We start from the raw sequence: 23,327 nt of genomic DNA, 5'->3' as shown, positions 1-23,327 counted from the left end.
TGATGCATTTATGTAAGTAGCGTTTTACTGCTGTCAATATAGGGCTCATTTTAACTATTTAATATACTGTAGTTATGTGTCATTTAAATTATAAACATGCGTAATCACTTTAACCCTCCTGTTGTCCTCGGGTCAAGGAAGGAGGAAGAGGGAAGGACGCAAAGGGAAGTAAAAAAGGATGGAGGAAAGAAGGAAGGAAAGAAAGAAGGATGGAGGAAGGAAGGAAAGAAGATAGGAGGAAAAGGAGAAAGAATGGAAAGGAGAGAGAGAAAGGAAGGCGGATGGAGGAAAGAACATGGAGGAGGAGAAGAAAGGAAGGTCCATTCTGCATAATGAGTACTTTTACTTTTGATACTTTAAGTACATTTTGATGCTGATACTTTTGTACTTTTACTTCAGTAAGTTTTGAATGCAGGACTTTTACTTGTAGTGGAGTAATTTCACAGTGTTGTTTCTGTACTTTTACTTAAGTAAGAGATCTGAATACTTTTTCCACCACTGTAAATAATGCATATTATACCAGCATCTGTGAAGTCAAACCTGCATGTTAAAGATGAATTACTTCCAAACGAACCTTTTTAACCAGCTGGATCTGCTGCACCGGCTCCGTCAGCTCCAAGCAGGACTGCAGAGTCTGGGCCACCTGTCTGACTCCATCCTCTCCTCCATCCACAGAGAGGGACGCTAGGGAAGAACCAAGGTTATAATAGTTTTGGATTTTTCATCAGTTTTAGTTTTAATTGCGTTGTGAATTTTCGTTTTCAAATTCAGTTAGTTTTAGTTAGTTTTTAGAGTGAGTTTTCTAGTTTTGGTTTAGTTTTTATTTTTTGAAAATGCTTAGTTTTTATTAGTTTTAGTGTTAGTTTTAGTTTTTTTGTAATGGGCTATATGTTAGGTGCGAGATTGAAATAGATCATAATAAATTTTGCCTTTATTTCCTTTGGTTTATCCATCTCAGCTCCAATAAGGTTATTAACTCTTACAGTTCTGGGTGTTTTGAATTTTGGTTTTAGTGTAAACATCCCAGTCTCAGTAAACATATTCACCATGTGTTGCATGTTCAAATAGAAACACTGAATTATGAATGAAAAAAGTTGACAAAAACGAAAACTAAGGACAATTTCACTTTAATTTTAGTTAGTTTTAGTTAGTTTTGTAACCATGCAATACAGTTTCAGTTAGTTATCGTTTTTTTAAAAACTCTAGTTTTTATTTTTATTAGTTATCAGTTTAGTTTATCACTGTTTTATTGTTGACACTAATATTGGTAACACTTTATTTTGAAGGTGTCTACATAAGAGTGACACGAGCGTGTCATAAACATGACATGAGATGTGTCACGAACATTAATGACACTTTGAAGTAACATTAATGCTCATGAAACTTGTCATGTCATGTTTCTGACAGGCTTGTGTGACTCTTAGCCATGCACTTTTAACACTTAAAATAATCGCATAAGTCATTTTTTGTCAAAATTGTTGTTGTTTTTTGCCTAAATCATCTCCTCATTGCCACCTATGGTAAAATCTCCTACATCCTCAGTTGATCAGATCATGTGATTTTACCCCTTTAAGATAATGGCCTATGTCAAGTGTGTGACTTAAGCAGATTTATTATGCCTAAATCAAAATAAAATGCGACTTAGGCAATTTTTTGAACATGCCTTTGTGACTGAAGCAAGATATGGTAACATTTTATTTTGAAGGTGTCTACATAAGAGTGACATGAGCGTGTTATAAACATGACATGGGATGTGTCATGAACATTAATGACACTTTGAAGTAACATTAATGCTCATGATACTTGTCATGTCATGTTTCTGACAGGCTTGTGTGACTCTTATGTAGACACCTTCAAAATAAAGTGTTACCATATCTTGCTTAAGTCACAAAGGCATGTTCAAAGAATTGCCTCAAGTCATTTATTTCTCTTAAGTTACATAATTTACACACAGTGTTATTATTATTATGCCAATAGCCATCCTTTGTTACATCCTTTTTGAGTGAAATGATCAATAAATGTCATATGTTACACTTTTGTTGAAGTTTTTTGTGTTTCCTGCAAAACTTGAAGGTGACGCTATCAGAATGAGGGAGCACGTGGGTTAATTTAACGTCAACAACTGCGATTATTTTTTAGTAAGTAGTAGGTGATATTATTACCTATCAGCTTGTGTAGCTTCTCCTCATCCAGAACCACAGCCTCTACCTTGGCTGTCTTCTTCTTCACCACCATGACTCTGCCCTGTGAGAATAACAACTAGAGTTAATTCATTTACAAGACAGTTTCAGTGTTACAGCACATATATTCTCACATGGAAATTTGGAAAGGTTACAGCATATTTTTTGCTAAAAGTACTGCTAGCCAACTACTGCTAGCTGTCTTACTCTACGTCCGAAATTAAAAAGACAAACAGACACAAACAGCAAGCACTGACAGGAAAAACAACCAAACCCTCACAGAGAGTTGACCAGCTAGCAGAAAAAATAAAAGTTTAATATATGTAGCGAGCATTTACCTCAGTTCAGCATGAGGTTTACTTGGAGCTCTTCAGTTTCAGCTGGTAGCTAATCAAGCTAGCGGGTGAAAAGCCTTAACTTCCGGTATTGATTTTTCAGAATAAAACAAATGCTTAACACCATGGCCAATAACAACATAAGAAACCAGGGCTGGTTATAGGCAGGCATATATGAGGAAAAATGACTGAAAAATAAAAATTAAATAAATGAATAAAATAAAATAAAACGTCCTACATTCAGATTTCAACCAACAATCGTGTGTCATGTGTAGGGTTGCAAAATTCCCAGAATTTTCAAAGATGGAAACTTTCCATGGGATTTTAAGGGAATTAACGGGAATTAATGGGAATTAACGGGAATTAATGGGAATTAACGGGAATTTATGGGAATAAACTGGGAATTTTCAAAATTGAAGGTTGGCTCTTCTTAGGGAACTTAAATATAGTTGAGGAAAGTATATTTTTAGAATGAGTGGGGTTAGGGGATGGGTGATATTGAACCCAACACTCCTGTTTTTGTTCATCCATGAAACAAGTAATTAGAACGTGTTCTACTCTACTTACAAATAAATCTGTTGAAATATCTGTTGAAAACATTTTGTATGGATGTTTTCTTATGACTTCTGCTTATATTTATGCTTGTATATAATATATTCCCCAATTAGTTCTCCTAAATTCCCATTAATTCCCATAATTCCCATTATTCCCATGGAAAGCTTCCAATATGGAATATTTCCAAAATTCCCAAGCTTAACTTCCCATGGAAATTTACCGGAAATTTTCCGCCCCTTTGCAACCCTAGTCATGTGTCCCTTTTTCAGCGGATTTTTCCGCTACTGCAGATAATTTTGTAATAATGGAATGTAATGTAATAATTTTGTCAAATTGTAATGTATATTAATTTTGTGAGTATATTAAAATGTGCCTTCTCAACTTCTAAAATTTTGATTTGCCCCTGCGTAGAGCCGGCCTCGTAAGAAACACTATTTATATCTGATTTTGTGAATGTTTATATTCGTAGTGTTATTGTACTATTAAAAATAAATTGTTTTAAAAAATATTTAGTTGAATACATTTTCACAGACGCCAAGAATGTTAAACAAATTTTAATTTGAAGCCAAATTGCGGATTTTTCCGCTACTGCAGATACTTTTGTCAAATTGTAATGTATATTAATTTTGTGAGTATATTATAATGTGCTTTCTCAACTTCTAAAATTTTGATTTGAGGGGGCAAGACATTTATTTAATGAGGCTCTGCCCCCTCTTGCCCCTGCGTAGACCCGGCCTCGTAATAAACACTATTTATATATATGAATATTTATATTCTTAATGTTATTGTACTATTAAAAAACAACTTTTAATTTGAAGCCACACTTACCTTTCTTCTTGTTCTATTGTCGCTAACTTGACACACCCGGTCCATGCTGCACATGTGAATCGTCACTTCCGGTAAATTTTTACAGTCCGCCCTCAGAAAGCTCGTCAGTCCATAAAATAGCGCTCCGGCTTCTTATTGGCGGACAGCACACGTCAATCAAAAAGAGACTCCGTGCTTCTGCAGCGCGGGGAAACGCCCACCGAAGCTGTGATTGGACAGAATTGTGCGAAACCACGCCCCTCTAAAATCCAACCCGTCTCCAACTTTTGCCTGAAGAGCTGAAATGAAATTCTTTGGGCAAGAGACAAATTCATCGTTTTCACTCATGAATTAGGATTTTCTCCACAAGAAATGAATAAACGCTGGAGTCGACATGACGTGAAGTCCCTCGTATAGTTTCTATCCATCAAATACTGTCAAGGGTAAGTCGAGAAATGCAGATGGAAATTTCAGTTTTAATTAAATAGGAAACGGCGAAGAGTTGTCTATCTAAATGACACTGTTTTATTTATTGTATTTATTATTGATATACAGTCTATGGTTTTAGCTGAAGATATTGGAAGAGTTTCTGTGTTTTTTATTCAACTTGTGGGAAATTAGCACGAAAAAAAAAACTTTTCTTAATCGCTACCAGTTTCTGAGTGGGCCGTTATATGGTACAAAAGTGATGTGAGATAATTATTTAGTTGAGAACACAGTTGAATACAGTAGTCTGTACTGTTAGTCATTACTCATAAATTCCCTGTTTTGTGTACTTTGCTAGCTTATGTTGATGCCAGTCTTCAAAGTTATATCCCCTACATTTTAGACACTAAAATATACTTTTAAATGTCAAAAATATTCCTCTTTTCACATGACACATCACAGGAAACACTACATATATCATAATGATGTGTCATAATCTCTTTGAATTCAATTTAAAACTACTTAAATGTACATCCTTTGCCTCAGAGTCACTGTTTTTGACTAAAAACACTCAACACTGAGCTACTTAAGGCAAAGTGTGTAAATATATGTACAAATCTTGAAATCCTGAAAGAATTTGCTGTGTTTTTTTGCAGTACATTAAACATTAACAAATGTATAATATCCTCTAATACACTCTGCTGTAGTACTTTGTTTCCAGTCTATTGTTTTCCATCATAGTTATGATTTTTATTGTTTTATTGCCCAAAATCAGATCCTGGTCCACTGTCTCTTTACACTGAAACTGTCTTCACTCAACAGGAAGTCCCACAATTAGAAAAAGAGACAAAAAAAGAAACTCAGAGTCAAGCTTCAGGGACTTAATTGCCTTTAATGTTTTCCACCAGCCACATCCTTTCATCATCACTGTGGAATGATGCTCGGAGAAAAATATATCTGCCCTCCATTATAGAAAATTGACGAATATTCTCATAGGATCTTATTAAATTCTACGAAACATGTACTTACAAGGACATTTGAGTGAAAATGGGGGAAAAAAAGAAAGTACTCTCCATAGGATTACTCTATAGCCACTATTAATTGTATAATAACAATATTACATTACAGAGAATTCACAATAAAACTGAACTAGGCTTGTCAGTGCAAATTGGAGCATGTTAATTGCCCAAGTCTTTGACAAAATATCTTAATATCTTTGCAAAATGTAAGAACAGATATATAGTATCACAGCACCTTATAGCAGCTATTCTCAACCTTGGGGTCCCGACCCCAATTGGGGTCGCGAGATGATTTCTGGGGGTCGCCAAATCATTTTGGAAGTCAGCTCTGTCTCCACTGTGTTAAAGTGTTTAATGTCTTTTTTTTGTCATTTTGTGGTCAATTTTGAGCCCTTTTTTGCTTAATTTTATGTAATTTTTTGATCATTTTGTGTCCTTTTTTGGTCATTTTGTGTGTTTTTTTGTCATTTTGTGTCTTTTCTGGTGAATTTGTCTTTTTTGGTCATTTTGTTTCCTTTTTTGGTCATTTTGTTTCTTTTTCTGGGCTATTTTGTGTCTTTTTTTGGTCATTTTGTGTTTTTTTTGTCATTTTTGTCGTTTTGTGGTCAATTTTGAGTCCTTTTTTGCTTCATTTTATGTAATTTTTTTTTATCATTTTGTGTCCTTTTTTGGTCATTTTGTGTTTTTTTTGTCATTTTGTGTCTTTTCTGGTGAATTTGTCTTTTTTTGGTCATTTTGTTTCCTTTTTTGGTCATTTTGTTTCTTTTTCTGGGCTATTTTGTGTCTTTTTTTGTGTCATTTTGTGTGTTTTTTGTTGTCATTTTGTGGTCAATTTTGAGTCCTTTTTTGCTTAATTTTATGTAATTTTTTAGTCCTTTTGTGTCATTTTTTTAATGCATTTCGTGGTCAATTTGATTCTTTTTTGGGGTAATTTTGTGTCTTTTCTGACAAATCCCAAAGTAGCAAGTTATTACTTTACAAGGAGTCTCTGGCTTGAGTTGGGGTCGCGTACAACATCCATGTTAAATTGGGGGGTCGCGACTCAAAAAGGTTGAGAACTACTGCCTTATATAGCATGCTTTATGTACATGTAATACATCGTAATCTAGTCATTTGTTGTTTTGTTTTGTGGCATCAGAGCTCTTTTTTTAATTCCCTTCGTCAGTGTTTACCACAGCAAACAGGCAACAGAAATAAGCCAGTGGAAACCAGTTTATAGCCTCCCTCCACACATGTTTGCAGTCTCTTTGTGAGCAGGCCAGGCTGGTAATGAGAGGTTATTACTTGGAAGAGAAACCCAGACTTTCTATCTTCCTCCTGCTGCTGCAGCACTCCTCCATCAGAGATCCTCTCATCCTCTCATCTCTTTCACTCTCTCTCTCTGTGTGCATGCCGCCTGTTTTTCCTACGATAGCGCTGGAAAACATGATGCAAGTCTGGCTCGGGGAGAGGAGGGGGGTGTGGAGGTGTTTTGGATAATTTAGTGTCTTTTTTTGGTAATTTTGTGTCTTTTTTTGGTAATTTTGTGTCTTTTTTAAATAATTGTGTGTCTTTTTTTTGGTAATTTTGTGTCTTTTTAAAATAATTTTGTGTCTTTTTTAAAATAATTTTGTGTGTTTTTTGGGTAATTATGTGTCTTTTTTAAATAATTGTGTGTCTTTTTTAAAATAATTTTGTGTCTTTTTTCAGTAATTTTGTGTCTTTTTTCAGTAATTTTGTGTCTTTTTTTTAGTAATTTTGAGTCTTTTTTAAATAATTGTGTGTCTTTTTTAAAATAATTTTGTGTCTTTTTTCAGTAATTTTGTGTCTTTTTTTTTTTGTAATTTTGAGTCTTTTTTAAAAAAAATTGTGTCTTTTTTTGGTAATTTTGAGTCTTTTTTAAATAATTGTGTGTCTTTTTTAAAATAATTTTGTGTCTTTTTTTTGGTAATTCTGTGTCTTTTTTTGGTCATTTTGTTTCTTTAAGTAATTTAGTTTTTTCTGTTATTTCATGTCTTTTTTGGTCATTCTGCGTCTTTTTGGGTCATTTTGTGTCTTTTTTGGTAATTCAGTGTATTTTTTGGTCAATTTGTGTCCAGTTTATAGCCTCTAATGAGAGGTTATTACTTGGAAGAGAAACCCAGACTTTCTATCTTCCTCCTGCTGCTGCAGCTCTCCTCCATCAGAGATCCTCTCATCCTCTCATCTCTTTCACTCTCTCTGTGTGCATGCCGCCTGTTTTCCCTACGATAGCGCTGGAAAACATGATGCAAGTCCGGCTCGGGGAGAGGAGGGGGGTGTGGAGGTGTTTTGGAGCAACAGTGGTGTTTTTCTGTTTGGCTCGGAGAAGTGATACGCCCACTGGCCACACTGGTCCAGCTGGGTTCGGCCCTGGAACATTTCAGGTGCTGGCTGGTGGCAAAACATCTGCACAACAACAAACCTTCTGTCTGTGTTTGTGTCGCTGTGTAGATGTTTGTGCGTATTTGGGTTAAAGAGAGAGAGGCAATATATTAGTTTGTAAGTACATAAAGCAGGCAATGGACTTGAAATGATTCAATTATTGCTGATATTTCCAAATTGGTTTCCTAAAAAGTGATCTCACTAAACTGCATTGTCCACTACATTTTAAGGGTGTTTTCTTTGGGATTCCTTTTTTGGGATGGTTGGTTAAACCAGTAGTTCTCAACCTTTTTGAGTTGCGACCCCCAATTTCACATGCATGTTGTCGACGACCCCCAGCCAGAGACTCCTGCTACTTTGGGATTTGTCAAAAAAGACACAAAATTAACCAAAATAGAATCAAACTGACCACAAAATGACACAAATTGATGAAAAAAAGGACACAAAATGACCAAAAATTACACAAAATTAAGCAAAATTAAGCAAAAAACAACTCAAATTGACCACAAAATGACAAAAAATGACAAAAAATACACAAAATGACCAAAATAAAACACAAGATGAATAAAAAAAGACACAAAATGACCAAAAAAGACACAAAATGACAAAAAAAGACACAAAATGACCAAAAGAAGACACAAAATGACCAAAAAAGACATAAAAATGACAAAAAAAACAACACAAAATGACCAAAAAAGACATTAAATGACCAAAAAGACTAAAACACATGAACACTTTAACACAGTGGAGACAGAGCTGACTTCCAAAATGATTTGGCGACCCCCAGAAATCATCTCGCGACCCCAATTGGGGTCGGGACCCCAAGGTTGAGAATGGCTGGGGTAGACTGGTGACTCCAAATTGTGCATAGGAGTGAATGAGAGCGTGAATGGCTGTCTGTCTCTTTCTGTCCGCCCTGCAATAGTCTGGAGACCGGTCCAGGGATTGGCTCCAGCCCCCCACAACCTGACGTAGGATAAGCATGAATGAATGGGGTGGATGAATGGGTCAAACAAACAAGACTTTCACCCAGTAGACCGCTGTTTGTGCCCTGAAACCACAAGTCAGCATTGACTTATTTTACTTATACATAAGTTTACATAACTTTCGTAACATATTTCCTGGAGGTGTGAGTCAGCAGAGGCCCCACGATACGATTTCATACCGATACTTGAGTCACAACACAGTATTATTGCGATTAATGGTGAGTATTGCGATACAATATATTGTGATTTAACTGTTTAACTGCATTTTGTGTCCACAAAATTAAATTCAATCAGGAATTGTTTTGTCAAATAAGAGAAAATTCTCAGTCTATTCATCTCACTTCAGTCTTTTTATTTCTCCATTCATCTATCCATTCTCATCCGCTTATCCGGGGCCGGGTCGCGGGGGCAGCAGGTTGTATTCAGTCAAACTGAACTGAACTGATATCAAACATGTATGGACGACAACAACTGCAGCATTTTATCAAACTTTCAAAAACTTTAAGCTTCACTGCTCAGAATTTTTTTGAATGAAACATTAAAAAAGCCTAAATTTGCAGCGTTATTTCGACAACTTTTCGACACAATATCCTGACACACAAGGTGCCTATAGATTCCTTAGATCTTCTAGTTTCATATGATATCTCCAGTATTTTCCTTAAAGTGAGCCCACTACGGCCTCCGGAAAAAAACAAAAACAGCCAAAATACTGACTGCGCCAGAAGGCCAAATATCAATACTTGGCGACCATGAATCGATATATTATTTCCATGCAAAATATCGCAATAATATGCTGTATAGATTTTCCCCCCTTCTAATATTTCCCACACTTAATTGTTTAACTAAAATTACGTTAAAAAAAAAATACTTACCTTAACCCAAACAATGGTCTTTTCCTCAACTTAACAAAGTAGTGTTTTTTCAATTCACAACTTTAACTTTTTCTTCAAAACTGCAAACATAACCACTTGGTTAGGTTTACAAATGCAAGTTAAGTACATGTTAACTTGTCGTAATTTTGTGTCTTTTTTAAATAATTTTGTGTCTTTTTTGGTAATTTTTGTGTTTTTTAAATGATTTTGTGTCTTTTTTAAAATAATTTTGTGTCTTTTTAAAATAATTTTGTGTCTTTTTTGGTCATTTTGAGTCTTTTTTTTTAACTAATTTTGTGTCTTTTGTGGTCATTTTGTGTCTTTTTTAAGTAATTTAGTTTTTTTTCTGTCATTTTGTGTTTTTTTGTAATTTTGTGTCTTTTTTTGGTCATTTTGTTTCTTCTTTAAGTAATTTAGTTTTTTTTCTGTCATTTTGTGTCTTTTTTGGGTCATTTTGTGTTTTTTTTAATAATTTTGTGTCTTTTTTTGGTTCATTTTGTGTCTTTTTAAAATAATTTTGTGTTTTTTCAGTCATTTTGTGTCTTTTTTTGTAATTTTGTGTCATTTTTTGTAATTTTGTGTCTTTTTTTAACTAATTTTGTGTCTTTTTTTTGGTCATTTTGTGTCTTTTTTAAGTAATTTCGTTTTTTTTCTGTCATTTTGTGTTTTTTTTTTGTAATTTTGTGTCTTTTTTTGGTTATTTTGATACTGCCTCCAGCGGCCCCCAGGTAATTTGATTTTGAGACCCCTGCTGTATTATCATATACATACTATCCATCTCTCACTGTTGTGTCTTTGTCCGTGTGTGGTTTTTTTCAGAGGATGGCGGAGGGGGAGGAGGCCATGAGCCAGGAGGACTGGAAGGAGAAGTGTCTGGTCCTGGAGGCGCTGCTCATGAAGTTCAGAGTGCAGATCATCAAGATTAGAGAACTCACTGCTGACAAGGTCGGTTCATTTTAACTTCATTCTCTAAATCTGTTGTGTATTTTAGTTAGTGTAGATACCGGAAACGAGCTTTCCACTGAGTCAAAGTGACTCCTTGACAGATATGAGGAGGAGATATAAAGATGAAGTAATGTGTAGTTTCTGCTGCTAGGGGGTTTCTCACATGAAAGACATTGATGACATCATAAAGTATCTTTGGATAATGAGAGCTGTTGTCTTTTTTTGGTCCATTTTGTGTCTTTTTTACATAATTTTGTGTTTTTTCAGTCATTTTGTGTCTTTTTTTGTAATTTTGTGTCTTTTTTGGTCATTTTGTGCCTTTTTTTTAACTAATTTTGTGTCTTTTTTTTGGTCATTTTGTGTCTTTTTTAAGTAATTTAGTTTTTTCTGTCATTTTGTGTCTTTTTTAAATAATTTTGTGTTTTTTCAGTCATTTTGTGTATTTTTTGGTCATTTTGTGTCTTTTTTAAATAATTTTGTGTTTTTTCAGTCATTTTGTGTCTTTTTTAACTAATTTTGTGTCTTTTTTTGGGTCATTTTGTGTCTTTTTTAAGTAATTTAGTTTTTTTCTGTCATTTTGTGTCTTTTTTTTGTAATTTTGTGTCTTCTTTTGGTTATTTTGATACTGCCTCCAGCGGCCCCCAGGTTAGGGGTTTCTCAGATGAAAGACATTGATGACATCATAAAGTATTTTTGGATAATGAGAGCTGTTGTCTTTTTTTGGTTCATTTTGTGTCTTTTTTAAATAATTTTGTGTTTTTTCAGTCATTTTGTGTCTTTTTTTGTAATTTTGTGTCTTTTTTTGGTCATTTTGTGTCTTTTTTAACTAATTTTGTTTCTTTTTTTTTGGTCATTTTGTGTCTTTTTTAAGTAATTTAGTTTTTTTCTGTCATTTTGTGTCTTTTTTTGTAATTTTGTGTCTTTTTTTGGTTATTTTGATACTGCCTCCAGCGGCCCCCAAGTTAGGGGTTTCTCAAATGAAAGACATTGATGACATCATAAAGTATTTTTGGATAATGAGAGCTGTCGTCTTCCTGTTTAAACAACCACCATTTCAGATAAAAATCTATGACTCAGGCAGAAATAATGTCGACTGAAGCGTTAATGTATTAAAGTTGTATTAACTGTTTGGTTATTCATGTTGAGTCAAGTCATTCTGAGGAAATGGCCACAGTGTTTCCCAGAGGAACATCTGTGGTGGTAGTTGACTTGTGTCGAACCAAAGGTCTCTCCTTAGATGAGTAAACTATCCGTACAGCTAGTGAAGCTACTCCTTGTCTCCTCCGAGATACATTTAAGGGTCGGGGGTCCTAATTAATGACAGACATCCGGTGATTTCTTGGGTACAGGCTGGAGGACAGAGTGAGGACAGGAACAACCACAATTAGATAAATGTAAAGCTAATTTTGCTACAACCACTAGCCACCGCACACAACAGTGTGCTTGGGTGGTATCCTTTTTTTAAAACTGTCATACCTTTCAGACATCTCACCGGGGTGAAATCGGTATATGACAGTGTTTGTGTTTGTGTATAAACTCACCAAACCCTTCTTAGTTGTCTTAGTCTTTCTACCTCTTGAACAACCAACAACTCTGGGAACTAAATCCTTAAATCAAAGATACCAAGACCAGGACAGTTCTCAGCCAGGAAAACTAGTTCCAGACCAACACTTTACTGGTCTCTACTGGGCTGGGGCCGGGATTATTGGGACCAACAATATGGAAGTAAATCTGTGTCATCGGAGTTTGAAATAAAACAGACGTTGAATTTCTAGCACTGAATATTTATGCATTGAAATGATGTATCTGAATGTTTTTCAACGTTAAAAATTGAACCGCAAAAAATTCAATCACATTTTGCAGTTTAATTTTTTGCGGTTGTATTTTTTGCGGTTGCATTTTTTGCAGTTTAATTTTTTGCGGTTGTATTTTTTGCAGTTGTATTTTTTGCAGTTTAATTTTTTTGCGGTTGAATTTTTTGCAGTTGAATTTTTAACGTTGAAAAACATTCAGATACATCATTTCAATGCATAAATATTCAGTGCTTGAAATTCAACGTCTGTTTTATTTCAAACCCCGATGACACAGATTTACTTCCATACAACAAGACCAACAAAAACATTGTGACTGCCCTTTTTATAAAAACGTTCACTGTGGATGTAAAATCAAAGCAGTGGCCCATGGAGGAGACAAACTGTCTAGATCAGGCATGTCCAAACTATTCCATAAATGGCCATGCTGCTGCAGAACTTTGTTCCAGCCAATCCAAAACACACCTGATTCAACTGATCAGCTGTTTGAACCCTGAGATCAGTTGATAAAATGACTGTTGTGCTCCGGCTTGGTTGGCAGCCACATGGCCCTTTGTGTAATAGTTTGGACGTACCTGGTCTAGCTAGCTGAATGGTCCTCGACAGAAGTTGTTGTTGTTATGCTTGAAGCTGGCGCTAGCATTTCTAGGTGACATATACAGAGATATACAGTGACATAATGAAGTGTCTCTCTAGCCTGGTGTAAACCAAACAGGTTCTGAGACGGTTCACAAGTTGAACCAACTGCGAACCAGCACCAGCCCAGCACTAGAACTAGCTTTGTGTTGGTCGAAAAGGGGTAAAAGTGTGATATAAAATATGCTCTCTCAGCTCATAGTGGCTCACTGTCAGTCTTCGGAGGCAGTCCATTACACCAGAAGAAGCTTGGTCCATGTTAGTTGTCTCATCTTAATCACACTGCAAAAAAAGAAAAGTTGGGTGAACTCAAAATTTCAAGGCAACAAACTTCGATAAAATTTTAAGTTGGACAATTAAACTAAATATTTTAAGTTTTGTTTTTGAGTTTGCTCAACTCTGAATTTCTCTGGCACGATTGTAACGCCGCTATGAAATGTCAGCTAATGTTGCGACCACAATTTTGAGTTAGCATTGATACGCTAATGGCTACTCTTGTAGCTGTAACAAGCAGCGCCGCTAGCATCAATTAGCCGCTAGCATCAGTTAGCCGCTAGCTTTCGCTAATGACCTAATTTAACAAAAAAAAAATTAGAGTTATCAGAACTATTGTCCGTTGTTGTGAACCCCAACTTAAAGATATAAGTAACAACAACTCACCAACTTGTTTTTGAGCAGACAACTGGCTTCCTTTGTTGTGCTAACTTACATTATTGCCCTAAATGTCAATAATTTATATTCCCAAGTTTTATCAACTTAAATCACTGTTTTAGGCCAAAAAATACAAGTTGGCTTTTCTGCAGTGCATCAGTTTTAAACTCAGAACAGGGTCAGAGTCATTTTAGGTTTAAAAGTCCTGCAAGTCGCCCCGTTTCTCATCTAGAGACTGACCTCTGGTGGCTACACAGCCGTTCTAAACACCCTGATATATACGGTAATACCGCCCCAAGCCTACATAGCAGACATTTATAGTGCTGAACCATTGTATTGCTTCTTCTGCTTAATTACAGGCAATTCCATTCAGCTGGCATCCCTGGTATGAAATAGTCCTAAATGAGATGGGCTGAATGAAAACCAGAAGGGATTTGGGTGTCTATGATTAAGCCTTAGAAGCATTATTACTTTATATGGAAACATGTTCTCTGTCTACGTCTTTCTAGGAATAAACAGAAAAACAGGTTGGTTACAGTCAGTGGTGGAAGAAGTATTCAGATCCTTTACTTCAGTAAAAGTACTAATACCACACTGTGAAATTACTCCACTATAAGTAAAAGTCCTGCATTCAAAACTTACTGAAGGAAAAGTATCGAAAATGTACTTAAAGTATCAAAAGTAAGCGTACTCATTATGCAGAATGGACCCACTCAGATTGTTTTTATATAGTGTAAATATATTATTAGATCACTTGTATAGATGCATTTATGTAAGCAGTGTTTCAATTTTGTAAAGACAGGGCTCATTTTAGCTATGTTATATACTGTTATGAGCTTTAAAATGTCTCATCATTTGAACTTTATCGTGTTTTTTATGTTAAATCTTGATCTGAAAAGTAACTAAACTTGTCAGCTAAATGTAGTGGAGTAAAACGTACAATATTTGCCTTGAAATGTAGTTAAGTAGATGTATAAAGTTACATAAAATGGAAATACTCAAGTAAAGTACAAGTACCTCAAAACTGTATTTAACCCCCTGAAGACTAAGGCGATTTTTGCACACTTTTGCACACAAATTCCCCTTTTAAGGGTACTTGCATGTAACATAATACCCAAGTGTTTGATAGAGCAATGTGGGATTTGTTGGGTGCCAGAGGTCATAATAAATGTTGCCTTTATTTCCTTTGGTTTACCCATCATAGCCCCAATAAGGTTATTAACTCGTACAGTTCTGGATGTTTTGAATTTTGGTTCGAGTGTAGACATCTCAGTCTCAATAAACATATTTTCCAATGTGTTCCTGCATGTTCACTAACAGAATCCTCTTTCTTATAGAAACACAGGATCATGTATGAAAAAAGTTGACAAAGACAAAAACCGAAAGCCAGTTTCAGTTAGTTATCGTTTTCTTAAAAACTTCTTTTTATTTGTATTTCACTTCTATTTTTTTGTTAGTTTTCGTTAACTATAATAACCTTGGTTGGCACTGCACCAAAAACAGTGTCAAAATGAAGAAATGGTCCTAATCAGCAGCAGAGGACTCTCTAGCTGTGTCTGGTACACTGCAAAAAAAAAAAAAAGTTGGGTGAACTCAAAATTTCAAGGCAACAAACTTCGATAAAATTTTAAGTTGGACAATTAAACTAAATATTTAAAGTTTTGTTTTGTGTTTGCTCAACTGTAAATTGTACTAACTTGTAATTTTACATTGTAATAACTTTTAATCCTTACTTCTGCTAACTTCTGCAATGTGCTGAATTGGCACGATTGTAACGCCGCTATGAAATGTCAGCTAATGTTGAAACCACAATTTTGACTTAGCATTGATACGCTAATGGCTACTCTCGTAGCTGTAACAAGCAGCGCCGCTAGCATCAGTTAGCCGCTAGCGTCAGTTAGCCGCTAGCATCAGTCAGCTGCTAGCATCAGTTAGCCGTTAGCTTTCGCTAATGACCGAATTTCACCGCTTTCCCGCATTTCACAACAAAGAAATAAAAGTTAGCAGAACTATTGTCCCTTGTTGTGAACCCCAACTTAAAGATATAAGTAACAACAACTCACCAACTTGTTTTTGAGCAGACAACTGGCCTCCTTCGTTGTGCTAACTTACATTATTGCCCTAAATGTCAATAATTTATATTTCCAAGTTTTACCAACTTAAATCACTGTTTTAGGCCAAAAAATACAAGTTGGCTTTTTTGCAGTGTATCTGTGTCTGGTGGGTACAGAGCGGGCCGTCCCTCCCAGCTGCCCGACACTGGGCCGGCCCAAACTGTTCAGTGGCCTAGATCTGAAGCCGCTCTCCAGGGAGGCTGATTAGAGCTCTAATGTAAACAGCAGTCTGACCACAGGGCTCCGCCGCGCACTGCATGATGGGATTGACCCAGCTCCAGTCAATTACAGAGTCAAAGTAAGCTCAGCTGGACAGCAAAACAAACTCTCAGCGAGACTTGGAAGAAAGATTTTTTTTTTTTTACTCTTTGGTGGGTTTCTGCAGCCCACGTAGCACATGTGAAAGTCTCCGCTGTGTTTTTTTGATCTGTGCGACAGGTTTGAATTTAACTGTTCAAAGCATTTTTTTTTCTCCACTCAACATCATAAAACACACCATTAAACTCAGAATAGCACACAATGTGTTTTCTGTTATCACCGGTTATTTTTTCTAATGAGTTCTGTTGACTGTTAGTTTAGTTGTTGAGCGCTCAGTTGCCTCGTGTTGCACTAAATAATCTCACGTTAGTTTTTATAATGCGGTCGCTACCTCGTAGCCTGAGCCTGTATTAAAAAGGTTTTCTCTGTAGGATGTGGTCTGTGAGTTTGTTGTAAATCTGATGAAGAATAGCACTAATCCTTTCATTCGATCACAGACTGATTTAGTTCCCAAGGACACGGAGTTCAACCAGAGTTCAACAGTTTTTCTCAATCTTTCTGTTGACAAAAATACTTGTAGATCACAGATATTAAAGCTGATGTTCAATACAAAATGATCCTTTCCATTCCATCAATTTCAAACATTAAGTGAACCTGGGAGAAGTTTAGTTGGGTGGTATGAAGAATAAATCCAAACTAGTCCATCATATCAGAGATTAATAAAAATGATGAACATATGGCTGGGCGTGTCAAGTTTTTAATTCAAATGTGAGAAAATGCCTGGAAGAATTGATGCTGGTTTGAAGGCACACCAAAATATTGATTTGATTTAGATTTTTCTTCTATTCACTCACTTTGTGTTTTGTTAATTGATCAAAATAAACTTTTAACATTTCTATTTTTGGAAGCATTCTTATTTTATAGCATTTTTACATCACATCTGCCTAAGGCTTTTGCACAGTACGGTATATATACAATGTCATTCATAAAGTTGGATTGCGTCAACTTTATGGGCAACCATGTATTTTAGAGGTGGGGAAAAAATTGATACAGCATAGTATCACTTTAAGGAATATACTGCAGATCGTGGTATCGTATGAAACTAGAAGATCTAAGGAATCTATAGGCACCATGTGTGTCAGGATATTGTGTTGGGAAGTTGTCGAATTAAAGCTGTAAAGTTAGGCTTTTTTATGTTTCATTCAAAAAAATTCGGAGCAGTGAAGCTTTAAGTTTTTGAAAGTTTGATAAAATGCTGCAGTTGTTGTCATTTTATGTTGGACTAAAGGACTAAAAAAGACACAAAATGACCAAAAAAAGACACAAAATGACTAAAAAAAGACACAAAATGACTTAAAAGACACAAAATGACCAAAAAAGGACACAAAATGACAAAAAAAGACACAAAATGACCAAAAAAAAGACACAAAATGACCAAAAAAGGACACAAAATGACAAAAAAAAGACACAAAATGACAAAAAAAAGGACACAAAATGACCAAAAAAAGACACAAAATGACAAAAAAGGACAAAATACCCAAAAAAGACACAAAATGAATAAATATGAATAAAAAATAAATTATTATTAGGTCATATAGGTTAGGTTGTGCTGAAAAAAAAAATATACCAACATGGCATTTAAACATTTTTAAGTAGTGTCTACAGGCAGGATGAAAAAGATTCAAAAATGGACAAAATAACCAAAGACTCCATAGAGTTAAAGTTGAGGAAAGTTTGATAAAATGCTGCAGTTGTTGTCGTCCAACATGTTTGATATCAGTTCAGTTCAGTTTGACTGAATACTTTGTTGGTCAGTCTGTGGGTTTGACTCTCATTGTGGAGAAATAAAAAGACTGAAGTGAGATGAATAGACTGAGAATTTTCTCTTATTTGACAAAATAATTCTTGATTGAATTAAATCGTGTGGACACAAGATGCAGTTAAACAGTTAAATCGTAATATATTGTACTGCAATACTCATCATATCGCAAAATGCTTAAAATCACAATAATATCGTATCCTGACTCAAGTCTCGGGGTAAAATCGTATCTTGGGGCCTCTGCTGACTCACACCTCTAATGTATATAATTATGTAAATATATACATAAATATACACTGAACAAAAATATAAACACTTTTGTTTTTGCTCCAATTTTTCATGAGCTGAAATCAAAGATCTAAGACTGTTTCTATTCACACAAAGGGCCTATTTCTCTCAAATTTTGCTCACAAAACTTACTTTTTTGTCAATGTAGTCTGGTGACCTTAAAGAGAACACAGATCAGCTATTTCTGAGATAAAGACAGTGGTGAAAATATTCTAAATATAACTAACATTGATTTTTTTAGATGTCTAAAACACTTTTGTTGTTAAATTTGTGTTACTGGGCATTTATCCTTTGCTGAAATAATCCACCCTCCTGACAGGTGTGGCATATCAAGATGCATGGATATTGCAAAGGCTGGTCACAATAAAACACAGCTCCAAAATGTGCCGTTTTGTCACACAGCACAGTTTTGAGGGGGCGTGCACGGCCTGCTGACTGCAGGAATGTCCACCAGAGCTGCTGGCTGTGAAGTGAAAGTTCAATAATACCCTGGTACACCGTAATACCGCCCACGCCTACATAGCACACATTTGTGAGCAAGATTTGAGAGAAATAGGCCTTTTTTTGGCTACAATGCAAGTTAATGACAGTCATATCCCGTGACTATTCCAACATACAAAGTGATTATGTTCATTCACTGAGTGAATATTTAGAAAATAAAACATATATTTCTGGCTAGAAATGTGATCAAAATCCATTTTTATGCAGAAACTAAGTCAAAATATTGATTTTTTCACTAACAATGAGAGAACTGCCCGCCATGTTTTTTGTTCTGACCGCCGGGACCTTGAAAGTCACGTGACTTGGAACAAACCAATAGGAAAAAATATTAACTTGCATTGTAGCGAAATCCGCGTCAGTTTCACGGAAATTTGAGTGATTCCGTGGCTATTCCACGGATTTTGAGTTAAGCGAATCCGTGGCTATTTCACGGATTCCTGTGAGACCAGGTTCATATATATATATATATATATATATATATATCAAATATTTTATGGGAAACAGCAAGCTACCTACAAATATTGTACAGAATGCATTGTTTTCTACAGTATAATACAATTTTAATGAAAGTATGAACAGTATGTTACTTTCACAATTTGGCTGTTTTCTTACAGCAATTTGTTACAGTGTGGCCTATATCTGGATAGAAGCTGTTCGCCATTTCACTCAACCCTAGTTTACTGATATCATTTTTACCAGGAAACCAAATCAAATCATGCAGATACAGTGATCAAAACCAACTTGAAATCTGCTTTGTATTAAATATGCAGACTTCATTAGATGATGCTATTTTCCTGCCGCTGTCAGAATCACATGTAGTTATTTTACTACAGAGTGACCCTCCACTGTGTGCTCCCTGACCTGCTGATGCTATGAGCTCATCATGTGAACATGCAGACCCCTGCTGATGTTTTTTTCTCCTCTGTGGCTCCCACCGCTGCAGCCAGAAGCTTGTTGTTTTAAAGCTGTGCGGGGGCGCATGTACGTCACTCCAAAATCCCCCTAATATCTCACTGTGGAGGTGGGCTCATAAAAGGCTGAAGAAGTCCTTTTGAGTGGTGATTCACTCTGTTGTTGAGGCCTCTGGTGCTGAACAAAGTGTAGCTTTGTGTCCAGTCACGCTACTGAAATAAAATTTAATATAATGAGAATAAATCACTTGTTTACATGGATGTTGTTTGTACACTGCAAAAAAGCCAACTTGTATTTTTTGGCCTTAAACAGTGATTTAATTTGGTAAAACTTGGAAATATAAATAAAAACAACAAAAATAAAACAACAAAGGAAGCCAGTTGTCTGCTCAAAAACAAGTTGGTGAGTTGTTGTTACTTATATCTTTAAGTTGGGGTTCACAACAAGGGACAATAGTTCTGATAACTCTTATTTCTTTGTTGTGAAATTCTGTCATTAGTGAAAGCTAGTGGCTAACTGATGCTAGCGGCTAACTGACGCTAGCGGCTAACTGATGCTAGCCGCGCTGCTTGTTACAGCTACAAGAGTAGCCTTTAGCGTATCAATGCTAACTCAAAATTGTGGTCGCAACATTAGCTGACATTTCATAGCGGCGTTACAATGGTGCCAGAGAAATTCAGAGTTGAGCAAACTCAAAAACAAAACTTAAAATATTTAGTTTAATTGTCCAACTTAAAATTTTATCGAAGTATGTTGCCTTGAAATTTAGAGTTCACCCAACTTTTCTTTTTTTGCAGTGTAGAGAAAGAACACTTTTACAATTATTGAACTTAATTATTTGTAATTCTATTAAATCGTGTAATTGAGTGAATTGGATATGTATTTACATGACTCCAGGTAGATCTGGCAAACTGCTGAAGTCCTAGAAAGCGTGTGTGAGTGGAGGGAGGGGTAATGAGAATGAGAAAAAAGAGAAAAAATGAGGCCTTGTGTAAAAATTGAGCTTCCCAGGGGAGGAAATACCCAGTTTAGTAAATAATGTGTGTGTGTGTGTGTGTGTGTGTGTGTGTGTGTGTGACTTGAGTTTGCGGTCAGATATCTGTGTGTGCACGTGTATGTATGAAGGTCAAGTCAAACTCATTTACAAACTGTTCCTATCATAGATTTTGCACAAAAGTGAAAACTTGCAGTGTGTGTGTGTGTGTGTGTGTGTGTGTGTGTGTGTGTGTGTGTGGGTGCAGCTGTATGGGAGGGACGTTATTTTTTGGCCTGCGGGGCCTCCAGCTGTAACAGTAGGCTACACATCTCATGATAGAGACAAAGAACCCATGTGTGTTACATTTTCTGCCTCCCCACTTCCTCACACACTCGCTGATCAGTTTTATTCTCTCTGTGTGTGTGTGTGTGTGTGTGTGTGTGTGTGTGTGTGTGTGTGTGTGTGTGTGTGTGTGTGTGTGTGTGTGTGTCCCTGAGAAAAAACATGAACCTTATCCTTCTAAAGAATGTATCAGCATTTTGAATGAGGGTGATGCATACTAAATACACTACTGGTCAAAAGTTTTAGAACACACCAACTTTTCCAGAATTTAATTGAAAATGATGCAGTTTAATGTCTCAGTGTACTCTGAAATTAATGCACATTTGCAACATTTAAAATTCTTTATTGAGCATGATAGTGTTTTGGAAGTAAAAAAAAGATTCAAAATCACATTTTATGTTGGACTAAAGGACGAAGAAAAGACACAAAATGACCATAAAGGCAAAAAAAGACACAAAATGACTTACAAAGACATGAAAATAATTCAAAAATGGACAAAATAGCCCAAGACTCCATAGAGTTAAGTTGTTAACCCACTTCTTGTTCCCTGAAAAAGGCCTACTTGTATAGTTCTGAAATGTACATTATTTTTCAGTTTTGGTTAAGCTTACCTTTTTTTATTTACCTCTGGCAGTTCACCACTTACCTTTGTACCCTTTCAAGCTGTTCATTTGACTTGAACTGCTTGAATTTCAATAAAAAACTGGAAAAATTGGGGTGTTCTAAAACTTTTGACCGGTAGTGTATTTTGTAGGAGAATCAATTAACTGTTGGTTTTGATCTTTTCATGGGATTTGCTGACAACAAGTGAAATATAGAATATCACCAGTTATGCTTTAGGAGGGAAACTACACCTCTAAGAATACACACACACACACACACACACACACACATACTGTATTTTCATACTGTACATGCAGCAGACTCACACCAAAACCACAATGGGTGGAGTGGACTATTCTGGTTTGTTGATTGATTCAACATTTGGAAAGAGGCTAAACCTCCTCCTGTGTGGTAGGCGGGGTTTACTGGCCATGTGGACCAATCATGTATCAGATGAGGCATGTCAATCACAGACAGTATACAGTAGAGGTGTGAAACAGTTCGCACAATATGATTTTATCACAATACTTGAGTCATGATACGATAATATTGCGATAACTGTTTTTTTTTTGTTTGACAAATTGTTTGACACATTTTGTGTCCACAAAATTAAATTCAATCAACAATTGTTTTGATCAATAAGATAAAATTGTTCTCAGTCTGTTCATCTCACTTCACACTGTAAACAATTGTCTTGTAAATTAACAGTAAAATACTGTCAGCAGGGTTGTCAGCATTCTACTGTTAATTTTACAGTTCCCTTACTGTTATAGTATACAGTAAAATCCTGCATTTCATTGATTTTTACAGTAGACCAAAACACAGTATAGTGCTGAAGCTAGTTGCAATATTGTTGCAGTCATTTTTTGTAAATAGAGCATATTACTGCAATTACTACAAATTAAGCACTGTCTTCACTGTAACCTCAATTTTAATATACCATATACTGAATTAGTTAAGTAAAATACAGCCATTAAAATGTGGACAAGAAGAGACGTAGAAAATATCATATATATATTATATATATATCATATATTTTATGGGAAATGGCAAGCTACCTACAAATATTACCCAGAATGCATTGTCTTCTACAGTATAATACCTTTTTAATGGAAAACAGTATGTTACTGTCACAATTTGGCTGTTTTCTTACAGCAATCTGTTACAGTGCAGTCTTTTTATTTCTCCACACTGAGAGTTAAACCCACAGACCAACAAATTATTCAGTCAAACTGAACTGATATCAAACATGTATGGACGACAACAACTGCAGCATTTTATCAAACTTTCAAAAACTTTAAGCTTCACTGCTCTCAATTTTTTGGAATGAAACATAAAAAAGCCTAATTTTGCAGCGTGATTTCGACAACTTCTCGACAGGATACTCTGATGAACATGCTGCCTATAGATTTTTTATGATACCAATATCTTCAATATATTCCTTAAAGTGAGCGGAAATACATTTTTAAAAAATACTGCCGACCCACCGGCCGTTAGAACACTAAATATCGATACTTGGTGGCCATGAATCAATATAATTTTGCCACACAATATTTTGCAATTCTATGCTTTATCGATTTTTCCCTCACCTCTTGTACACAGTAGGTTGTTTTACTTGACGGCCTAAAACTTACCTTGGACTAAACTCGAGATCTTCACCTCTAGCTGCCTCATCATCCCCACATCAATTCACACAGCTAACCTTTAGTTTGACTTATTCTTGCCACAGACGTCACACAGACACTGCTTTTCTTAATGCTTGTGTTCATGATTTTATATATTTACACCTATGTGACTATATGTGTCAAAGGAAAGTTTCTTTTGAAAGGAGAGTTGTTTTTGAGGTGAGCTTATCCCTCTTATTTGTCTCCAGTTTTATTGGACATATTTGACAATTAACACATTTGAC

At 35.6% G+C, this 23,327-nt stretch overlaps 2 protein-coding genes across 2 annotated transcripts in view; one reads left to right on the top strand and one right to left on the bottom strand.

Moving 5' to 3' along the window:
- Positions 1-2,405, bottom strand: part of thada (THADA armadillo repeat containing) — a 186,449-nt gene extending 184,044 nt beyond the window's left edge. The window contains exons 1-3 of the mRNA XM_059358754.1: positions 2,388-2,405; positions 2,163-2,244; positions 575-684 (exon numbers count right to left, since the gene is read on the bottom strand). Of these exons, the coding sequence (XP_059214737.1) occupies positions 575-684; positions 2,163-2,235 (183 nt within the window). The 5' untranslated portion in view covers positions 2,236-2,244; positions 2,388-2,405. The remainder of the gene's footprint in view (positions 1-574; positions 685-2,162; positions 2,245-2,387) is intronic.
- A 1,777-nt stretch (positions 2,406-4,182) lies between these two features.
- Positions 4,183-23,327, top strand: part of plekhh2 (pleckstrin homology domain containing, family H (with MyTH4 domain) member 2) — a 70,089-nt gene continuing 50,944 nt past the window's right edge. Inside the window, exons 1-2 of the mRNA XM_059323842.1 lie at positions 4,183-4,320; positions 10,382-10,507. Of these exons, the coding sequence (XP_059179825.1) occupies positions 10,385-10,507 (123 nt within the window). The 5' untranslated portion in view covers positions 4,183-4,320; positions 10,382-10,384. The remainder of the gene's footprint in view (positions 4,321-10,381; positions 10,508-23,327) is intronic.

The sequence above is a fragment of the Centropristis striata genome, chromosome 20 (genome assembly GCF_030273125.1).
Source record: "Centropristis striata isolate RG_2023a ecotype Rhode Island chromosome 20, C.striata_1.0, whole genome shotgun sequence".
NCBI lineage: Eukaryota > Metazoa > Chordata > Actinopteri > Perciformes > Serranidae > Centropristis > Centropristis striata.
This window is presented reverse-complemented; position numbering and strand designations above follow the sequence as displayed.